The sequence below is a fragment of the Nicotiana tabacum genome, chromosome 14 (genome assembly GCF_000715075.1).
Source record: "Nicotiana tabacum cultivar K326 chromosome 14, ASM71507v2, whole genome shotgun sequence".
In the NCBI taxonomy this organism is placed as follows: Eukaryota; Viridiplantae; Streptophyta; class Magnoliopsida; order Solanales; family Solanaceae; genus Nicotiana; species Nicotiana tabacum.
This window is the reverse complement of record NC_134093.1, coordinates 95,819,414-95,842,084: the sequence shown is the minus strand read 5'-3', so window position 1 is coordinate 95,842,084 and position 22,671 is coordinate 95,819,414. Positions and strand designations below refer to the sequence as shown.

The 22,671-nt window shown below is 34.9% G+C and overlaps 1 protein-coding gene across 2 annotated transcripts; it reads left to right on the top strand.

Moving 5' to 3' along the window:
- The first annotated feature begins 13,556 nt into the window (after positions 1-13,556).
- LOC107817288 (uncharacterized) lies at positions 13,557-16,033 on the top strand. 2 transcript variants are annotated; one of them, XM_075229779.1, is made up of 3 exons: positions 13,557-13,970; positions 14,266-14,747; positions 15,359-16,033. In XM_075229779.1, exons 1-3 carry the CDS (start codon positions 13,654-13,656, stop codon positions 15,682-15,684), a joined length of 1,125 nt encoding a protein of 374 aa, XP_075085880.1. In that variant the 5' UTR covers positions 13,557-13,653; the 3' UTR covers positions 15,685-16,033. The 2 variants fall into 2 exon arrangements, with proteins under 2 accessions (XP_075085880.1, XP_016498575.2); XM_016643089.2 differs by having other exon boundaries at positions 13,560-13,970; positions 14,269-14,747.
- The last annotated feature ends 6,638 nt before the right edge of the window (positions 16,034-22,671 follow it).

The window sequence follows — 22,671 nt, the reverse complement described above, 5'->3', positions numbered from 1 at the left end:
AGCATCAAGCAATTCTATTTCACACCAGGTAGCCTTCATCTTATTGAAATAAGTTGCAATTTTTTAGGATCCATGTACTGTTTCCAACAACTGTTTTTTGTAATTCAAATGATTGTGCTAGGTTTGATTGCATATACCTATCTCCGAGTTGTTTCCACAAAATCCTTGCAGATTTGGAGTGAATTACATTTGGCCTAATTTCTGGAGTGAGAGAGTTCAGAAGCCAAGCAAACACCATGTCGTTATACCTAATCCAATACTTCAGATATGGTGAGTCATCTTTGGGCCTGACTAAGCTTTCGTCAATAAATCCTAGCTTGTTTTTGGCTGATAATGCAATCAGAATTTATTTTCTTCAACCTCTGTATCCAGTTCCATCAAAAGGAGGTGAAATCAAGCACATTCCAGGAGAATCCGAAGCATGAAGAAAATAGGGATGATCTGGATCAATTTTCGTCGCCATTGCTGCCATTAAAACAACTTCAAAGATGAAATTCAGAGAACTTCGAGTAACGGAACAGAATTCTAGAAGATCTAGAAGAAATATGTAATAGATTGATAGTGAAAAATAGCTGGGTCGAGCATAGGCTCTGATACCATGTTGATTTTAGAGAGAGAAATTTTGTAGAAGCCAAATTGAAATTGTATTCTGTTGAAATCTGTCTTTGTTACAAGTAGAAAAGGAATATATCCATTTCACTATCTACTAACCGCCTCTTGTTATCCACGTGTGTAAATGAAAAGAAGATTACATAATTAGGCTATTCTAGAAACTTCTTAAAACTATATGTATATCCCATGTGGGGAAAAGATCTGGTGGTGGCCCAATATGCCCAATAACTTTTTTGATGCCCAATAGCTTCCTTTACCGGTATATCTCCATTTAGTGGCCATTTACCTCATTTAAGCATAGGCATTGAGAAGAAAACCCTAGCACCTCTTCTTCTTCTTCATTCTGAGATTCAACCTAAGTCCGGTGAAATGTCACCAGCAATACAAGAACCAAGAGTTATCCACAATAGATTTAAAAAAAATAAATTATCAAAAAAAAAAAGATTAAGAAGAATAAGAGCTCTGGAAGGTATATAGGTATGAGAGATTTAACATCATAATTGTTAGAGTGGGCATGACTTTCAATTTTGATTGGTCTTAGAAAGGAATTCAATTAGATATTTTAACTAAAAAGTATTACTAGTAATTAAGGTTTTTTTTTGGGGGGGGGGGGAAGTTTTGATTTTTGGGCCTCTATGGTTTCTATATAAAAGTATTTAAAGGATTAGAAGATGGATAAGAAAGGAGGATGGCGTGAAGACAGGGGAGGTGGGGTTGGTGAAGATGAAGGACGGGCTGGTTGGCCTTGCTTTAGAATCTTACGCGCTCACTTTTTCTTTATATTTAATATTTTTGCCACATCAGCTTTTAGGATAGTATTTATTACACTAAAAATAAGTATAGGGTGGTATTACGACGCCCGTAAAGGTTAAGTGTGAACTAATTTTTTCGGACAAGTATAGGGTGCATCTTATGTATTTTTCTTTTTTCTTTTGTTACATAAACAATATTTTAATTTGCTCCACTTTTCACAAAAATAACTTTGATCATTTTTTTTTATTAAAAATCCACCTAAAATATGAGATAAATAAAATAAAAAAATTGATCCTTATATTTGTCACGACCCCAAATTCCCTCAGTAGGATGTCATGATGGCACCTAGTCTCTAAGACTAGGTAAGCCTATAAATGTGGAATAAAAATAGAAATCTAAAACTTTAAATAATTTCAACTCCCAAAACCTGGTAAAGATAAGTCACAAACTTCTAAGAGAAATAAGTCACGAGCTTCTAAGAATTTTATCCTCAATGTCTCTATATATATATCAAGGTCTAAAGAAAATAAGGAAGCAACATAATAATAATAGAAGGGGACTCCGGAGTCTGCGGACGCTGGTAGATATACCTCGAAATCTCCGTGTACAGGTAACTCACTGATGTCGGGGCTGGTAAGGAGTACCTGAATCTGCACAAAAAGATGTGCAGAAGCGTAGTATGAGTACACCACAGCGGTACCCAGTAAGTGTCAAGCCTAACCTCGGTAGAGTAGTGACGAGGTCCGGTCAGGCCCTACTGGAAAATAATAATTTTATGGTAAAATATTTAACAATATAATAAAATAAAATGACAATGAAAATAAATCAAGTAGCATGTCACCATTTAATTACACAAAATAATGGCAAATAATATCTCGTGGAATCAAAACAGAATTTCCTTTTAACTTTAAGAAAATCACGACAAATAATCAAAGGCAACTGCGGCCATAAATCAATGTCAACAAGGGCACTCCCGAGGTACCACCTCGTAGTCCCAAATCATAAATAAATTCGCAATATCTCATTTTCTTTTCTCACCGCGGGAGCCTTCACAATTTATTTTAAAGAAAATATTTTTCCCGAAATAGCATCCTGCGTTTTAGCCATCCTTATCACACTGCATGGACTTCTAGTAGTTCCCCTACTAGCCACGCGTATCAAGCCACCCTTATCTCACCGCATGTGTTTCAACACTCAAACCTTATACCACCGCATGCGTATCAATATCACAATATATCACAATTTGCACCTCAAGTGCCCAAATAATTCAACTTGCCAAAATAATTCAACAATAATACTTTTCACAATAAAGAGCTCACGGCTCATGCCAAATAAATTAACAATAATAGTTTTTCACAAATAAAAGCTCATGGCTCCATCACAATGAGTCCGAAAACCTTACAAAATATTCAGGAATAATTAATTCAACAAAATAATATTTCAAAAACCTTAATATGTTGCTTAAATACCAAATTTAAAACGTCAAATACTTCTTATTAATAACATTTAATTTAAAGAAAACCAGCCTTCAAATAATGCACAGAATAAAAACAATCAAGTTCCAACTAAACAGGTAACAATTAGCAAGAAAATGTCAAGCAATTTAAATTATAAATATTTAAATAAATGATGAAGAATATAATAAGGTAGAATTATTTAATTAACATGCAATAATGATATACACAATTTAAAGATATAATCTTTCACATTTAGCCCGTGTATACACTCTTCACCATATATACACGACTTTTAACACATTTTAATTTATCACTTCAATACCAATCCTAGGAAAAATTTTCCCCACACAAGGTTAGACAAGTCACTTAGCTCGACTTGCTCCAATTTAATTACGTAGTATGCCTTTTTCTCGATTTTTCGACTCCGATCGACACGTATCTAGTCATAATTAATTCGATACAGTCAACAAAAAAATATAGAATCAATTCCATAAGAAAGTACTATATTTTTCAATAAAAATTCGAAATTAACTCAAACATTGCCCGTGGGGTCTCGTCTCGGAATCCGGCGAAAGTTACGAAATATGAACGCCCATTCAACCACGAGTCTAACCATACCAAAATGACTAAATTCCAATGACAATTCGACCCTCAAATCCTTAATTCTATCCAAGAGGGTTTTCAATTTATTTCCAACTTAAATCACCAATTAAATGTTAAAAATAATGATAGATTCAGGTAATCTAACCAATATTGAGTTAAGAACACTTACCATAGTGTTTTCTCTGGAAATCTGCCAAAAATTACCTCAATCCGAGCTCCAATTCATCAAAAATCTCATTTTCAGAACTTAAACATTATGTCCAGTGATTTCTTCTATGCGATCGCGGCCAAAGGCACGCGATCGCGAAGAACAAAATAAGGTTGCCCAGAATTAAGCGTATGCGATCGCGGATAAATCCACGCGATCGCTAAACACAGCCTTCCTAGACCTATGTGATCACATACTCATCCACGCGATCGTGAAGGGTTAAGCGTGTGGTGAGGTTCTACTTCGTTTCCTCTTCGCGAACGCGGTCTTAGCCACACGTTCGCATAACACAGTCTGCCAAACTTACGCGATCGCGGACTCGCCCACGCCATCGCATACCATAAAGTTTTAGCTACCCACTTAACCCTACGCGATCGCGTGGAAGGAAACCAGAACCTGCAAAAAACAGAACTTCAGCTATCAAGCCAAGTCCAAAAATGATCCGTTAGGCATCCGAAACTCACCCGAGCACCTCGGGACCTCAACCAAATATACCAACAAGTCCTAATACATCATACGAACTTAGTCGAGTGTTCAAATCACATCCAACAATACTAAAACACGAATCACATATAGATTCAAGCCTAATGAACTTTGAAACTTTTAATTTCTACAAACGACATTGGAACCTATCAAATCAAGTTCGATTGACCTCAAATTTTGCACGCAAGTCATTAATGACATAACGGAGCTATGAAAATTTTCAAAACTGGATTCCGACTCCGATATCAAAAAGTCAACTCCCCGGTCAAACTTCCAAACTTAAATTTCTATTTTAGACAATTCAAGCCTATTTAACTATGGACTTTCAAATAAAATTTCAAACAGCTCCTAAGTCCAAAATCACCATACGGAGTTATTGGAATCATCAAAAATCTATTCCGGGGTCGTTTTCTCAAAATATTGACCAAAGTCAAACTTAGCATTTTAAGGCCAACTAAAGGAATCAAGTGTTCCGATTTCAACCCGAATACTTTCAAATCCCGAACCAACCATTTTCACAAGTCATAAATTAATAAAAGTACATACGGGGAGTTTTATTTAGGAGAACGGGATTTTAAAAGTCAAAATGACCGGTTGGATTATTACAATATTTTGGGTAAGTTTAAAATGCACCTTTAATATACTCCTTAGTTGTTTGATTCCATAAGACTGTCAAAAGAGTACTTTTGATTTTCGTCGAGTATTTAATAAACTATAATATTTTAATGGAAAATGCGAAAAAGAGATTTACTCTGAAATCACATTTAGAAATGTATTTTTTACAATTTCGGCTATTTTTGGCTTATTATAAGATTTGGTTTAGCTTTTTAAGGTGTAGGATGTTATTTTAAAATTTATTTCTAACATCTTGTGCAATATTTTGATTTTGCGACTTTTGAATTTGACAAGTTCATCCCGTTAAAGTATTTAGTGTTACTTGCAATTAGGTATAAGATAACTGAATTTTGTTGTTTCATAATTAACCATGCGGTCTAAAGATCTAAAATTCATATATCATGAAAGGAGTTAACTCATTTTCAAGGTTTATGTAGGTTAGTGTCATTAAAGTCAATTATGGTGATCAGTGAATTTGTGCCCATCCATTGATTTGTCTTTAGGACAAATCATTAGTTAGCTTTTTTTTTTTATCATTTAAAGGATCAAATACTAACTATTTAATTTAGTCTGGAAGAGGTGTGATTATATATATTGCAATAGGAGGATACAAAACTAAAGTGTGTCATTGGTTTCTTGTTTACTACTCAACTAGTTTCACACATAATATATATTTTAATAGTAACTTTATGTTTAAGTGAGCAGAGCACTTATGATTTTATTTTTTTTTGGCCAATTTGACGGAACTATATTGGTAATTTTAGTTTTCTGTATATTTAATAAGCAATTAAATATTCGATGAAAATCAATAGCGCTCACATTTAACAACCTTATGGGATCAAAATAGCTAAGGAGTATATTTAAGAGGACAATTTGAATTTACCCCAAATATTTATCATTTTCTTTGACATTTTAGGTGAATTTTCTTTTTACAAAAATGATTAAAGTTATTTTTGTGAAAAGTGGAGCAAAGTAAAATAATTTTTATGTAACAAAAAAAAAATAGTAATTTTGAGATAATGAGCATAAAATTGGGTGACCACCCACGAAATTTACTCAGGTGTAGATTAATGTAGGCCGAGTTGTGCTTCTTAGAATCTTAATGAGTATTTCTTCAGCACCTCATCATTGTTTAGCTGTCTAGCTAGTGCAATATGAATAATGCAAAAAGGCAGCTTGATCTCTATCAAAGAGACAGTAGTTACAGGAAAGGAAAAGGAGAGAAAAAAGTAAGATAAGCATATGGATGCATGATTTTGCTTTATTACCTTGGATTCTTATTTGGTATGACTTTTCAATATATATTGGACCTATTATGCAAAAAACTTTCATCCCAAATGGCTACATGATGAAAGACAAACGGTTACTTTTTCCTCTCCTATATGCTTTATATCAACAATCCTCACCTGTCCACCAGATTGTTAGGATCGATAAATCGGTTAGTACGAAATTTAGCAAAATAATATTATAATGATAATAATAAAGACAATACAAGTTGATAATAACGACAATTAAAGAAGATAAAGAAGACACAAATTTAACGTGGTTCGTTCAAGGTGACCTACGTCCACAAGCGGAGAGGAACAATTTCACTATACCAACAAGAGTACAAAAGAGAGTACAAAATTAGAGTAAATACTCTAATTAGTCTCAAATACCCCAAGAGAATAACCTCACAAGATCACTCCAAAGAAAGGGTTCACACAAGTATTTTCCGACACTCACTCTCTTACAATATACTCTATAATGAAATAAAGGAGGAGAAAGAAAGACAAGAGTGAAAAGCTCTTGAATTGGTGTGTTTACAAATGGGGAGAAACTCCTCTATTTATAGCAAGAAATTCTTGGCCTAATAGTGGATATTATGTTATGGCAAATGTCATGATCCACAAATTTTGTTATAGTGGATATTATGTCATGACAAATTAATGGTCATATTACAAATCTCCACCTTGGCCTAATTTCGTCTTATATATAGTAAATTTGCTCCACCTTCTCCGCAAAAACCCCTAATGGGCAAAATCATTCTTCATAAATGCCAATCAAGTTCAGGCAAAGCTTGAACTTGGACACTGAAAGATGTTTGGTGAACATGTCAGCAGGATTGTCTCTAGTGTTGATCTTATGAACAGAGACTTTTCCTTCAGCAATGGTTTTTCGGATGAAATGATACTTTATATCAATGTGCTTCGTCCTCTCATGATACATATGATCTTTAGTCAAGTGAATGACACTTTGACTATCACAAAAAATTGTAAGACCACCTTGGTGTGAACTGAGCTCCGCAAATAGACCCTTCAACCATAAGGCTTATTTGATTGCCTCGGTCACTGCCATATATTCTGCTTCGGTAGTAGATAAAGTTACTACATGTTGTAATGTAGCTTTCCAACTAATAGTGCAACCACTAATGCAAAATACATAGCATGTTAGTGATTTTCTTTTGTCAAGATCACCTGTATAATCTGAGTTTACAAAACCAACCAAAGTATTAGTATTTATCTCAAACTCCAAACGTGTGTTTGAAGTACCTCGCAAGTATCTGAGAATCCATTTCACAGCCTGCCAATGTGCTTTACCAGGGCAAGCCATATACCGACTTACCACGCTTACTGCTTGTGAAATGTCTGGACGTGTACAAACCATTGTATACACAACACTGCCGACTTTACTGGAATAAGGAACTTGTTTCATGTACCTCTCTTCTTCCTCTGACTGCGGGGACTGAGCAACTGATAACTTAAAATGAGCAGCAAGAGGGGTACTAACTGGTTTAGCATCTTTCATGCCAAACCTCTCCAAGACTTTTCCAAGTACTTCTTCTGGGTCAGAAATAGCCTGTTGGTTTTTCGATCTCTTTTGATCTCCATGCCAAGGATTTTCTTAGCTGCTCACAAATCTTTCATCTCAAATTTACTTTTCAGCTGACTTTTCAAATTGTGAATTTCTGTTAAATCCTTAGCAGCAATGAGCATGTCATCAATATATAATAATAGGTACACAAATAAACCATCGTTTAACTTCCGGAAGTAAACACAACTATTATACATACTCCTCGAATAACCATGACCCAACATAAAGGAATCAAACCTTTTATACTATTGTTTTGAAGACTACTTTAATCCGTACAAGGATTTCTTCAACAAGCAAAATGATCTTCTTTTCCTTCAATTACAAAGCCTTCGGGTTGATGCATGTATATTTGTTCCTCAAGCTCGCCATGCAAGAAAGTTGTCTTAACATCATGTTGTTCTAATTCTAAATCATACATGGCAACGAAGGCAAGCAAGATACGAATAGAGCTATATTTAACAACAGGTGAGAAAATATCATTAAAATCAACTCCTTGTTCCTGACTATAGCCCTTTGCAACTAATCGTGCCTTATACACGCATCTTCAACCCCTGGAATGCCATCATTTTTCTTGAAGACCCATTTGCAACCAACAATTCTTTTTCCTAATGGCGGCTTCATAAGAGACCAAGTACCATTCTTGTGAAAAGACTCAATTTCTTCATTCGTTGCAATCAGCCATTTGACTGAGTCAGCACCAGAAACTACTGAATATTTTGATGGTTCCCCAATTTCTTCAGTTTTCTGTGCAACTGAAAAAGCAAATGCAACATAATCTCCAAACCTTAATGGTTGTTTACCTTCTTTTCTTGGTCTATGTTTGGCTATAGAATACTCTTCTTCTTCTAATTCAACTTCAGGAGTCTCAACTTTAGGAATTTCAGCTTCTGGCTCAACTTCAGGAGTTTCAACTATATTTTGCTCCAAAGTTGATGAGCTTGGCTCAGAAAGAATGCCAATCTCAACCTCCACCTGCTTCTGTGTACTCTTTCCTTTATCTGTATTACAATAACTAGAAGACTCTTTTCTAGAATGTAACATAGAGGATTCATCAAAGGTTACATATCTGCTAATTATAAATTTTGGTGCCGTGGGATCAGGATAACACAGTCGGTATCCTTTTACCCCAGATGCATACCCAAGGAAAATGGACTTTTTAGCCCTTAGCTCTAATTTTTCATCATTTACATGTATGTATGCAGGACAACCAAATATCTTTAAATTAGAATAATTAGCAGGAGTACCTGACCACATTTCCTCTGGAGTCTTAAAGTTAAAAGGTGCAGAAAGAGCTCAGTTGACAATATAACAAGCTGTAGAGATAGCTTCTGCCCAAAAGGCGTTTGTCAACCCAGCATTTGAAATCATGCAACGAGCCCTTTCCAAAAGAGTTATATTCATCCTTTCTGCCATACTATTTTGCTGAAGTGTCATTCTCACAGTACGATATCGAGCAATTCCTTCATTCTTGCAAAATTCATTGAATTCATCATTACAAAATTCCAAGCCATTATCTGTTCTAAGCCGCTTAACCTGTTTTCCTGTTTGCTTCTCAATCAAAAATTTCCATTGTTTGAAATTTAAGAAAATATCATTTTTATTTTTCAGGAAATAAACCCAAACTTTTCTTGAATAATCATCAATGAAAGTTAACATATACCTGGTACCATCTTTTGATGGGGAACGTGAAAGACCCCAAAGATCTGAATAAATGTAATCCAAAGTACCTTTTGTTCTATGAATCACTGGAGATTTGAAGCTGACTCTTTTCTGCTTCCCGAACACACAATGTTCACAAAACTCTATATTTCTAGTACTTTGGCCACATAAGAGACCTCTTTTGCTGAGGATGAAAAGACTTTTTTCACTCATATTCCCTAATCGCATATGCCACAATTTGGTGATGTCAGAATCTGATTTATCTGATATTGAAACTTCAGCAGCACATGTAACAGTAGATCCCAAAAGAGTATACAACGTACCAGATCTGCGTGCTTTCATGATCACAAGAGCACCATGAGAAATTTTCAGAACTCCACCTTCACCTGTGTACTTGCACCCAAGAGATTCTAGAGTGCCCAAAGAGATGAGATTTTTTTCCAAGTCAGGAACATGTCTAACATCGGTGAGAGTTCTCACCACATCATCGTACATTTTGATTCGGACTATACCTTTTCACTACTAAAAAAATCAGGTTTTAGCGACGGATAAATTCTGTAGCTAAACAAATAAATCCGTTGCTAATCTCATTTAGCGACGAATTAGCAACGGATTATCAAGAAATTCTGCTAGCTACGAGCGTTTTAGCGACAGATTAGCGACGACATTCGTAACTAATTTCAGTTTTTTTTTGTAGTATTTCCAATAACTTTGCAGGCACCATAGATCAACCCGAATCTAAAATCCACTCATTGTTAGATTTGAAACTATTATTAGTTGCTAAAAAAATAGTTCCCTCAGTCTCATCAGCAACTACACTTGCTTCGACAGTGTCAGTATTTTTGTGCTCATTTTTCTTTTATGTATGCCTTTCTTTGTATTTCAATTTAAAGCATTCAAAAATAATGTGACCTCTCTTTATTTGCACATGACATTTCTGTATCTGGATTTTGACTTTGATTTAAGTTTCTCACTACTTGAATCTTTCTTATTAGATCTATCTCTTATGAATAAGCTTTCCCCTTGGTTTCCACTAGTTTTTCCAGTAATATCTCTATCTATTTATTTTTTTATTTCAAAATAGATTTGATATCTTTATAAGAGATATTATCCTTTCTATAAAGCATAGTATCTCTTATATGTTTAAACGACTGGGGTAAGGAAACAAGCAATAACACAGCTTGATCCTCATCTTTGATTTCAGCATCTATGTTACTTAAATCCATAAGAAGAGAATCAAAAGTATCAAGATGTGTAAGTATAGAGGTACCTTCAGCCATACGAAAAGTGTAGAGTTTTTGCTTTAGGTAAAGCCTGTTTTCTACTGTTCTTTTCATATATAGGGTTTTAAGCTTTTTCCATATGCCTTTAGCTGAGCTTTCTGCTGCAACTTCATGCAAAACCTCATTTGAAAGATTTAAAATAATACTTGCTTTTGCCTTTTTGTCTATGACGACAAACTCCTCGTCCGTTATTTTATCTGGCATCTTCTCCTTTCCTTGCAGTGCCAAATATAAGCCATCCTGAATTAGGATAGCTTCCATCTTTAATTGCCACATTCCGAATTTTGCGCTTTGGTCAAATTTCTCAACATAAGACTTTGTTAGAGTCATTTTGGCTATTTAAACTAATCCGGTTAGATCTGGCTCTGATACCAATTTGTTAGGATCGGTAAATCGGGTAATGCAAAATTTAGCAAAATAATGTTATAATGACAATAACAAAGACAATGCAAGTTGATAATAACGGCAATTAAAGAAGATAAAGAAGACACAAATTTAACATGGTTCGGTCAAGGTGACCTACGTCCACAAGCGGAGAGGAGCAATATCACTATACCAACAAGAGTACAAAAGAGAGTATAAAATTAGAGTAAATACTCTAATTAGTCTCAAATACCCCAAGAGAATAACCTCACAAGATCACTCCAAAGAAAGGGTTCACACAAGTGTTTCCCAACACTCACTCTCTTACAATATACTCTATAATGAAATAAAGGAGGAGAAAGAAAGACAAGAGCGAAAAGCTCTTGAATTGGTGTGTTTACAAATGGGGAGAAACTCCTCTATTTATAGCAAGAAATTCTTGGCCTAATAGTGGATATTATGTCATGATCCACAAATTTTGTTATAGTGGATATTATGCCATGGCAAATGTCATTAAAATTTGGCCCACTTGAGAAGAAGTCAAATTAATGGTCATATTACACAGATTATTGTTAATTTTAGGAATCAGTTTTTTTTTCACCCCTCGTTAAATTCTTTCGTATGAAGGGGAGCTTTAGAGCATCGGTAAAGCTGTATTCATGTGACCTATATGTCACAGGTTTAAGTTGTGGAACAAGCTACTAATATTTGCATTAGGGTAGGCTGTTTATATATAATCCTTGGGTGCGTCCTTCTCGGAGCCCTGCGTAAATACGAGATGTCTTGTGCACCGAACTTTCTATTTTTTTGGTTAATTTCTTTCTTATGTTTATGTTTGATGGTGATGGTTAATTATGCTAGTCTGTGTTTGTGATTTCTCGTTTTCTTTTTTCTTTTTTCTTTTTCATTTACTCCCAGTCCTATCAGGGAAATGAACACTATCCCAGTTTAATCTTTTATGACTCAAATATCCAATGTATTGATTAGTAGTGAAGGTACTCTACCATTAAAGTAAGTCTCACAGTCCTTGTTAGACTAATCAGTGTTAGTAAAATTAGGTTGATCACTTTGGGCTGAGTTGCTTTGAAATATGAGGATTTTAATTCTTTAAAGACTTATTTGCCCTAGAACTTTGTGAAATGGTCCAAATTTACCTCCGTAATTAATGGTTGAGGTTAAATATACCAATTTGGTAATAAGATAGGTTAAATAATGTCCTAATTGGCAAAAGCTCTCCAACACATGAGCTTTTTATAACAAGGAAAAAGAATCAAATTGCTTTTGAACTATGAGAAATGGTTGAGATTTATGAAGAGAGATAAACACTTGTCTTAATCATGTCAACGAAAAAAAACACACACAATTATAAATCTGTTTGGAAAGCCACCCGGTAATTGAAATTGGTATAATTACTAGGGTAGTAATTATACAGTCTAGTAATTACACAATACAGTAATTACGACAACCTATTTGTTTGTCATGACGTAAATACAGTGTAATTACAAGCGTACTATTTGGTTGTACAAGTATAATTATACAGTTAAATTAAATTTTAAATAAAGTAATTATCAAAACTTAAAATTTGATATAATAAATATATGCCTATAAATGATTTTTAGTAAGTATAAATGATATTATATTTTGTATTTGAGATGCATATTTTTTTCTTGAATATACATTAATTAGTAATCATATATTTATAACTAATATTGTACAAATAATTGAGATATATTTTAATTAATAATTATTGGTTTAATTAATTATAAAAATTTAAAAATATATTTTGTAAGAACATCATGGAATGCATGTTTGATAAAATAAATTAATATTTATAAATATAATGTCATAACATTATTTAAATATTTGATAAAATAAATTTATCAATTCTAACTAAAATGAATAACATGCAATGTGAAATAACAAGCTAATACTACTAAAACAAGTAAATTAGAACAAAAAATATAACACAATTTCAAAATCCAAAAATAAAATAAAATAGTTTAACATATGTCAAATTCCAACATAATAAAACTAAGTTCTAATACAACTTACGATTAGGAAATATAATAAGTTTATAATCTCATTCAACAATAAAATTCTACTTTAACGATATTACTCATTATATGCCAAGTTTGTTAATGACTCATTATTTCTAATATTAGGAGGTGTTGTTTCAAAAACTAGAATAATAACGCGGTTACGCTAAATTAACAAAAAATAAAATAAATAAAAAATAAAATATACGAGCAATTACATGGAATCACAAAAAGTAAAGGTGAAGAAATAAAAGATAAATATGTACAAAGAGAAATATATTTTAAAATTGAAAAAAAAATTAAAAGTAAAAATAATAAGAAATTCAAACAATGGAAATAAAAAGTTATAAAAAATAAATTTAAAAAAAAACAAAAAGGAAAGAAATTAACCAAGTAAAAAAAAAGAAGTAGTAATTACTTGGCGAGACAAACATATCAAACGGTATAATTACACACTATTATACTCAAATCCAATTCTTAGATAGCTTTCCAAACAGCTATAAAAGTAGTAATCAATTATGAACTTCACTCCCTTTCACTCCTTCTCACCAGTACTAGTATGATAATAAGGCAAGGCAAAAATTAAGTGGCAACCCCCCCCCCCCCCCAATTTCCCTCTTGTAGAATGTTCACTATTTAATAGTCGCAACAATGAGTTCCATATTTTCTGTTTGTCAAAGGCAAAAGTCCCCTCCACCATATCATACAGACTTCACAAGAAAAAAAGAATGGAAAAACGTTTCAAGCTTAGAATATGTAAAGCTGTTTCCTCCTTCCATTCCTCTTGCCGTTCCAAAGATCCTTCCATTCTTCCTCAAGATCCTGTCCCTAATTCCTTCTTCCGATCATCATCCCTTAACCTTAGCACACAACTTACCGTCAATAATTTCCCAATCACCCCACCCCCACCTTCAATACCCCATCACCATCAGCATCCTCATCGTTCCTCCTTCAAACGCCACGTGTCATCGGCTCTGGTAACCGCCGGCTGCCGGTGTAGCTCGGGGAATGGAGAATCATATGCATCCGATGACAGCCAGACTAGGTCTTGTTAGATACTTTGCTGCACAAATTTTGTGTCGATTATAAAGTTTAAAAGTTTTATAGCCGCACAAATAATATACATGTTTAGAATTACTTAAATTTTTAATTTAAATTTCATGTCTAATTAAATTATGTCACATAAATTGAAATGAAGCCGGTGCATTTATTGTGAGACTGTCCGCAAAAAAATGAATTTGAAGCTGACTTGGTATAGAGTTCTTCAAACACTATACAAACAATAACTGTTTCGTGCCACAGTTTCTTACAATCTGTTGTATATATGTTTAATTTTCTAGCAGGTCGTCACGTTCACAAGAATTCAAGTGGAAAAAAGAAGAGAAGTTGCATGTTGTTAATAAGATCGACGATGACACAGAACAACCTCATAGGAAAATTTCCTACTCTTCTGTCTCCGACAATTCTGACAGTGAGGTTTTAGCCTTACCTCCACCCTCTCATTCCATAACAGAGAAGAACAAACGACGAACTCAAAAGAAGAAAAATAAAACAAGATTTTGCATGAGCACGTCATCTGCTGATGAAAGTGATGGGAATTTTAGTAGTGAAATTTGGGATGAAGAAGATGAGGAGACTGAGACATTAGTATCATCTTGCAGAAGTTTGGAGTATTCGACTGACTCGTCCTCGGATTTAAACCAACAATTGGAGACCATATACGAGACTACAAAGACAAGGCGTCAAAAAAGAACGATTGGCAGCAGCAAGAGGAGGCCGGTGAAGCATTCAAAACGCAGCGTTTCGAGGGGCATGAACATGGGTAATGCTTAATGACTTTAAAGTTTTATACAACAACATACTCAATATATTCCTACCACGTGGGATCTAGATAAGATAACGTTTAAGCAAACTTTACCCAATTACAATCCACAAATCAATAATTTGGTAAAATTGAAGGTTAAGGCTTACTGATAGTCTATATATATATGTCTTAAATCCATGTTGATTTATGTGATCATATTATTTAAGAGATTAAAATGCTAGAGACAACACTTTTAGTTGCTTACCTTATTACTATATTATAAGTGTATTTTAATGTGCATTTACACAAATGGCCCTTTTTTATGCCACTAGTTAAATTCTGTCTTACATTTTGCCCATTTGGCTAAATTTGCATGATAGAAGAAAAATTGATCAAACTTCTTTAATTAAAGGTCAAATTTATCTCACTAGACTAACGTAGACCAAATTTAAAGAATGGCTTAAAAATGGCCATATGGTGCAAATAATCCATTCTTTTTGTAGTGACGAACCAAGACCTCCTTATTTTGGTAGCATGTCTCAATATGTGATAATCTCAACAAAATTTTAATTATTCTTTTTAAAAGAGGAGCACATTTTGAATTAGTTAATTATATTATGTCTCAACAGGTAGAAGGCTGTCAGTTTCGACTACATCATCGGATAACGAGCTTCCTCCGAGGTTATCTGTGTTCAAGAAGCTGATACCTTGTAGCGTTGACGGGAAAGTGAAGGAGAGTTTTGCTATCGTAAAGAAATCAGAGGATCCATATGAGGATTTCAAAAGGTCTATGATGGAAATGATTTTTGAGAAACAAATGTTTGAGAAGAATGATTTGGAGCAACTTTTGCAGTGTTTTCTATCACTAAATGCTAAGCATTATCATGGGGTGATCGTTGAGGCTTTCTCTGATATTTGGAAGACATTATTTTCACCTAATCATAATGATATATAGTTCTAGTATCTGTAACTTCCAGTAATTTTAGTAGTAGTGATTTTTCTTTTGTCATAAATCAAGAGATTCTAGGGTTTAATTACGCCTGTAATGGAGAACTAGTATTAGTTGCTAAAATCAGGGTGAAGTTTTTAGGTTGAAATTCCTAGCTGTTTTCAGTTATCATTTTCGTAACTCGCGCGATATGATGCAAAGTAGGAGTTGAACTTTTATCCACTAATGCTTCTTTTAGCTTTGCATGAAGGGGGTGATAAAAAGAAATGGAGAATGACACAAATATGATCTTTGGTGCTAGCTACCATTTAAATTTTGACCCCAATAAGGAAGGTCTTGAGAAAATAGTCATAAATTCTTAGGCAAGCTCTTGTGGTGATTCGCAGGAATTCTGACGGTTGCCAAAATTTTGCAAAGTTATGATGTTGGTAATTTGGATATCTTTATTCGGTCACTTACTTTCATGTTGTCTTGGTGGTATTTTTGATTCAGCTCGTTTTCGACAAAATAAAAGATACTTTCTTTTATCACCCTCTTTTTTTTCATTTTTAAAAAAGAAAAAAACTTACAAATCCAGTTTTCTTTTTTCTCTAATGAAAGTTGAATCGTGATCTTTTATAGTAATTCTCTTCATTGAATCCCTATGCTATCACTCTTTCATTTTACTATGACCATTCCTGATAGAATCTAGGGTATTTCGTCGGTAGATTCGAAATATTAATTACTACATTCAGCAGTACTTTTTTGGTGATAATAATACAAGCTCAGTATAATTACTTATTTACTAATGTTAGGATCGGGAACCCGAGTATTGTGGAATATAGCCAAACAACGGTATAATAGCAATAACAAAGACAATGGAAGTTGATAACAACGATAAATAAAGTAGATAAAGAAGACACAAATTTAATGTGGTTCGGTCAAAGTGACCTACGTCCACAAGCGGAGAGGAGCAATTTACTATAACAATAAGAGTACAAAAGAGAGTACAAAATTAGAGTAAACACTCTAATTAATCCCAAATACCCTAAGAGAATAACCTCACAAGATCACTCCAAAGAAAGGGTTCACACAAGTGCTTCCCAACACTAACTCTCATACAAAATACTCTTAATAAAGGAAGAAAGGAAGAAACAACAAATGAAGACTCAAGTCTTGTTGGTGTGTCTAAAATGAACTAATTGCCTTCCCTTTTATAGGCAAAAAAGTCTTGGCCTCTTAGGTGTAAAAGAAGAGATACAACTTGTGCAAATGATGTCCACCACATAATGCAATATTTTTGGGTCCCAAAGAATATTGCCAATAAAGTCTACACTTTGCAAAGATGCTTATGCTTATATGAGATGGACTCCATTAGCCAAAATATTGGCCATAATTACAACTAATTATATAATTCGAGTGCCGAGTGTGCTTGGATCTCGATCTACACTACTCTATAAGGAGTCATTTGGTTTGAAGATAAGTTATACTGAAATTAGTTATGCTGAGATTAGTTATCCTGATATTATTTCTTATTAATTGTTTGATATGTTGTATTAATTCTGGGATTATCAATTTTATTACTTTATCCTGGGATAACTTATCCTCAGATTACTATTCCACCCTCTGATGGGTATAAGTTATCCGGTACTATTTATAATCTTAAGATAACTTATTCCAAAATTAGTAACTAAACAAGCAATAAGGCAATACTAAATTTTTATTCTAAGATTATTTTTGCTTATTCATCGTACCAAATGATCGGCGAGAGTTTGCCCTCACTACTTTCACGCATTTTCACCCACCCCCAAGCCCTCCTCCCTCCTCAAGAAAAATAGAAAAAGAAAAGGGGCAATTTACAGTTAAGAATTGCCAATTGGAGTAACATAAAAGCAGAAAAGTACTAGCTAGGAAACCGATCTAATAAAGCAACTGGAACAAGCGAGGGAAGTAATGATTTTTGAAGACCAACAGAAATGATTAGAATTATAGAAAATAATCATCTCTACCTTACGCGGTTAAACTAAAGAATAGATGATAATGTTGCTCTTTGGTTGCACATGGAAGTAGCCATGTTTATGGGTTCATAAATTTCCTTCACTTATTACCCACACCAACTCATAACAGCTATAGCTTTGCTCATGAACACAAATACACAACGCCATCATTTTGTTTTTGATAGTGCATTTTTTTCATTTTCTATTTGGGCAATGCATTATAAATTGAAGTTTCTCTCATAATAACTATGGGTTAATCTAAATTAGTTAATGTCAATTATATATATAATATATATAGAATTTGGCAAATATTAAAACTACTCTTAGAATTTGTAGTATATATGTCATGACATTTCTATAATTATAAAAACACATTATTTAGGTAACATGAAAATTTTAAAATTAATAAATATTCACATAAAAGTTACTAATCCCTTCATAGTTTATACTAATAGTCAGCTAAATGTAATTATCTTTTTAAATAACTTGGCAATATAAAACTTATTTTAGCAATTCCTAAAAATTTACATGTGCCCAATCATGCTCTTGGACGTATTAACAAAGTCTAACATGAAAAGTAGGAAAAAAAAATCTATTTCTTAGGAGTTAGATACTTTTATAGTCTGTTTGACCAAGCTTCTTCAAACTCAAAAATATTTTTTTTTTCTTCAAAAAAAGTATTTTTTTTTTCAAAGTTGAAATATCTGACCAAACTTTTAGAAGAAAAAAAAATATTTTTGAGTAGAAGTAGCTTTGACCCAAAAACATTTTTTTAAAAAAATATTTTTGAAAAAAATACATGTAAAAGCACTTTTTAAAAGTTTGGATAAACACTAATTGTTGTTCAGAAATATTTTTCAAATTAATTAACCAAACACAAACTGTTTTTCATCAAAATTATTTCTCACGGAAAAAACTTTTGGACCAAACAGGCTATTAATGGTGTAGGCCTTTACAAGAAAACCGTGGGTTTAACCAAATGCTGACAATTCTTTTTCGAAGTGGTGATCCAAATCGAATACATAGCAATACGGCATCAGAGATTCTCCAACCTTTTTATCAAGAAACCCACCTAAAGTGGAGCACGACTTTTCATGATTATACGACCAATGATACAGTAAAATATATATATTTTTTCCTGCTCCCTATATCTAACGGAAGAGTTGATGCAATATCAAATTGATTATAGGCAGTTGGCTAGCTATTTGAATCATGGTCCATCTCATATTGTGGTGAATGATATCTATACGGGTGAAACCGAGCCCTTTGGGAGTCTCGGTTCCCGTCGGTTCCCGATGAAATAAACAGAGCAGAGATGTGACTGTAAGGAATTGGAGTCTGGACAAGAAGCATCTCGAGTCGGGGTCCGGGCAATACACCTGCCCTTAGAAGAATCGGGGCTACGTCCCCCAGGTCCGATTCGAACTCCAAAACTTCGGAGAGCATTACCAGATAATCGAGCACGACAAATAAAGGGCCGTAATATCCGTGCCTTGTCGGATGTTACAGCGTGAATCTCGGCACGTATCGGCAGAAAATCAGTGATTAGTAAAACGGAAGATTTTTACCTCTTTTGGAATTGTACTTAGGTAAAACTCCTCTACTATATAAAGAGAAGTCTAACTATTCATTAGGCACCATTGTAACACACATATCAAGGCAATATACTCTTATTTTCTCTGATATACAAAGTTCTTACTTTTGTTCATCAGTTCTTCATTATCGTGAGCCCGGGATCGAAGGCAAGCATTTCATTAAAGTTGTTACTGAGTCCGGGATCACTCCCCTTAATTGTTCTTCATTATCGTGAGCCCGGGATCGAAGACAGACATTTCATTAAAGTTGTTACTGAGTCCGGGATAACTCCCCTTAATTGGTTTGATAATTTATTACGTCCTTTATCTGTTTAATCTAACGCAATTTATCATTTGTATTGAATTAATTCGCGTATCCTTAAAATCACATATAAATTTAATTGTTATCCGTTTTTTAGAATAAGCAGTTTGGCGCCCACCGTGGGGCTAAGAATAATAGTGACAATTTGATACAAATTTTCATAACACACTCTATTTTACACTTGTTCTTTGAGCTCCTAATTTCAGGTCAAATTAAAAATGTCAAATTCCCAATATGCACATTTGAATGTTGATGTTGAATACGGCCACCATGGCGAGAACAACAATGTGGTGCCCAGCAACGAGGTGCCCCATGTTGACCCCAACAGAGTTCCAGCCGCGAACCCGATTGATGCTAACTTATATATGGCTACTGAATCAAACTTGCCAACCGACCCCAAAAACAACATTCGCGGGGGAACCCGATCGATAACCTGGAGTACACACGACGACGAATGCGATAGGATCAACTTGCGATTGATCTTCGAAATGTTACAGGATCAACAGGCAGCAATAGCCCAGTTGCACAACCAGAGCCACGCCCCCAGCAGAGTTGAGCCCTAACCATCCCGGGAAAACACTCGCAGAAATGAACCAGTCACAGAAAGGTCGAGTGAGGCTGAACCCGGGACCAACCTCGAGATAATAAAGATGCTCGAGGAACTGACAAAACGGGTGGAATTGGGAAAAAAGAAAATCGAAGCCAACGGCAAAAAAGTAGAGACCTATAACTCCAGGGTCGATCAAATCTCAGGAGCACCTCCGATATTGAAAGGCTTGAATTCCAAGAAGTTTGTCAAAAAGTATTTCCCTCCGAGCGCAGCTCCGAAGACGATCCCGAAGAAGTTCTGTACATCCAAAATTCTGAAATATAATGGAACGACTAATCCAAACGAACATGTGACCTCCTACACGTGCGCCATCAAGGGGAATGACTTGGAAGATGATGAAATCGAATCCGTTCTGCTGAAAAAATGCCTTTGTAAAAGCGCACGCCGGGGCCATCAAGGTCGAGACCAGGAAGTCAGACATTTTCAAGGTGAAGCAAAGAGATGACGAGATGCTCAAGGAATTCGTGTCGAGGTTTCAAATAGAACAGATGGATCTTCTCCCGATCGCGGACGATTGGGCCATTCAGGTATTTACCCAAGGACTCAACTCCCAAAGCTCATTGGCTTCGCAGCAGTTGAAGCAAAATTTGATAGAATACCTGGCGGTAACTTGACCGGATATCCATAACAGGTGCCAATAAAAAATCAGGGTCGAAGACGATTAGCTCGGGGGCCCTGGATCCGTTTATCCCGTCAGGACTAGTGACAGATCCAAAAGAGTCGTCGATCATGAACTAAGATCGAACAGAGATCGGTATCAACCATACAATAGAGATCGAAGGAGTAATGGGTCCGGACGCAACCCTGCAAGGATGTGACTGTAAGGAACCAGAGTTTGGGCTAGGAGCCCCTTGAGTCGGGGTCTGGGTAATACACATGCCCTCGGAAGAATCGGGGCCATGTCCCCCAGGTCCGATTAGAACCCCAAAACTTCGGAGAGCATTACCATATAATCGAGCACGACAAACAAATGGCTGTGATATCCGTGCCTAGCCAGATGTTACAACGTGAATCTCGGCACGTATCGGCAGAAAATCAGTGATTAATAAAATAGAAGATTTTTTACCTCTTTTGGAATTGTACTTAGGGTAAAATTCCCCTACTATATAAAGGGGAGTCTAACTATTCATTAGGCATCATTGTAACACGCATATCAAGATAATATACTCTTATTTTCTCTGTTATTCAAAGTTCTTACTTTTGTTCATCAGTTCTTCATTATCGTGAGCTCGGAATCGAAAGCAAGCATTTCATTAAAATTGTTACTGAGTCCGGGATCACTCCCCTTAACTGTTCTTCATTATCGTGAGCTCGGGATCGAAGGCAGGCATTTCATTAAAATTGTTACTGAGTCCGGGATCACTCCCCTTAATTGGTTCGACAATTTATTACGTCATTTATCTGTTTAATCTAACGCAATTTATCATTTGTATTGAATTAATCTGCATATCCTTAAAATCACATATAAATTTAATTGTTATCCGTTTTTTTAGGGCAAACAAGATCAATTCATAAAAGTTATATTGAACGTTTAAGTTGAATCATAAGTCACATAAGAGCTTGAAGACCAATGGATGTCCTAATTTTAGATCAAGTCAAGTAAGTAACGGTACAAATACTAGATTGAACTTAAGAGAAGTGGTCTAAAAATTTGACCTGCTGCTCTGAAGTTTAGTTTTGGCTAAAGTTGCATTAATCTTTAAATGCAGAGCGCGAAATGCAGAAAGAATTACCAAGACTTAGGTACCACGAAAAATCTTTCACACAGTAAGTGTCTATGCTAAGGGTGGCATGTGGGCCGGTTAGGATCGGGACCGGCCCAGGACCGCAAGCCCACATGGGCGGTGGGTCTAAACGGTCCTAATCGGATAGGACCGGGACCGTGGGGTGGTGGGCCGGGTAGTGGGTCGGTCTCATAGGGGAGGCCCGCGAGACCGGGACCGTTTAGGACCGGGAGCGGCTGAGAAGTGGGCCGGTTCAAGCGGTCCTAAACGGGCCCAACGGATAATTTTTTTTTTAAAAAAAATTTGGTCGTTTGGCCATTTAAAAACTAGCCATTTGGTCTGCCAAAATAGCTGTTGGCTATTTGCAAAATAGCCATTTAACCCCTCAAATTTTGTTTTAACCCCAAACTTTTTATAATTATACTTTTTTCTTATTTTCAACTATAAATACCTCCTCATTCTTTTATTTTTCTCACAAAATCATCAATCTCTCTCTAATATTCTTCTATAATTGCTTACTTAATTGTTACAATTTGTGCAAAATTATGAAGTTGGTGAATTGAAGTCTTCAAGTATTCAACGATAATTATTTTTCAACAAGTTGTTCGTCAATTCGGTAAACTCGTTCCAACTCTTAAGTTTTAATATTATAGTTTTGTTTGTTTTATTTACTTTGCTTGATTAATTAAGATGGCTTATTCCCTAAAAAAATATTTAGTAAAAATAAGGGAAAATCCAAGAGTGGTGAATCTAGTGGCCAATCTGTTCCTCCTCCACTTCCCCCGGC

Bases quoted from the DNA above. Each gene is read 5' to 3' on its own strand.
- LOC107817288 (XM_075229779.1), top strand. From the start codon at position 13,654: ATGGAAAAACGTTTCAAGCTTAGAATATGTAAAGCTGTTTCCTCCTTC. The intron at 13,971-14,265 runs GTCTTGTTAGAT...TTAATTTTCTAG, and splicing joins TCCGATGACAGCCAGACTAG to CAGGTCGTCACGTTCACAAG. The intron at 14,748-15,358 runs GTAATGCTTAAT...ATGTCTCAACAG, and splicing joins TTCGAGGGGCATGAACATGG to GTAGAAGGCTGTCAGTTTCG.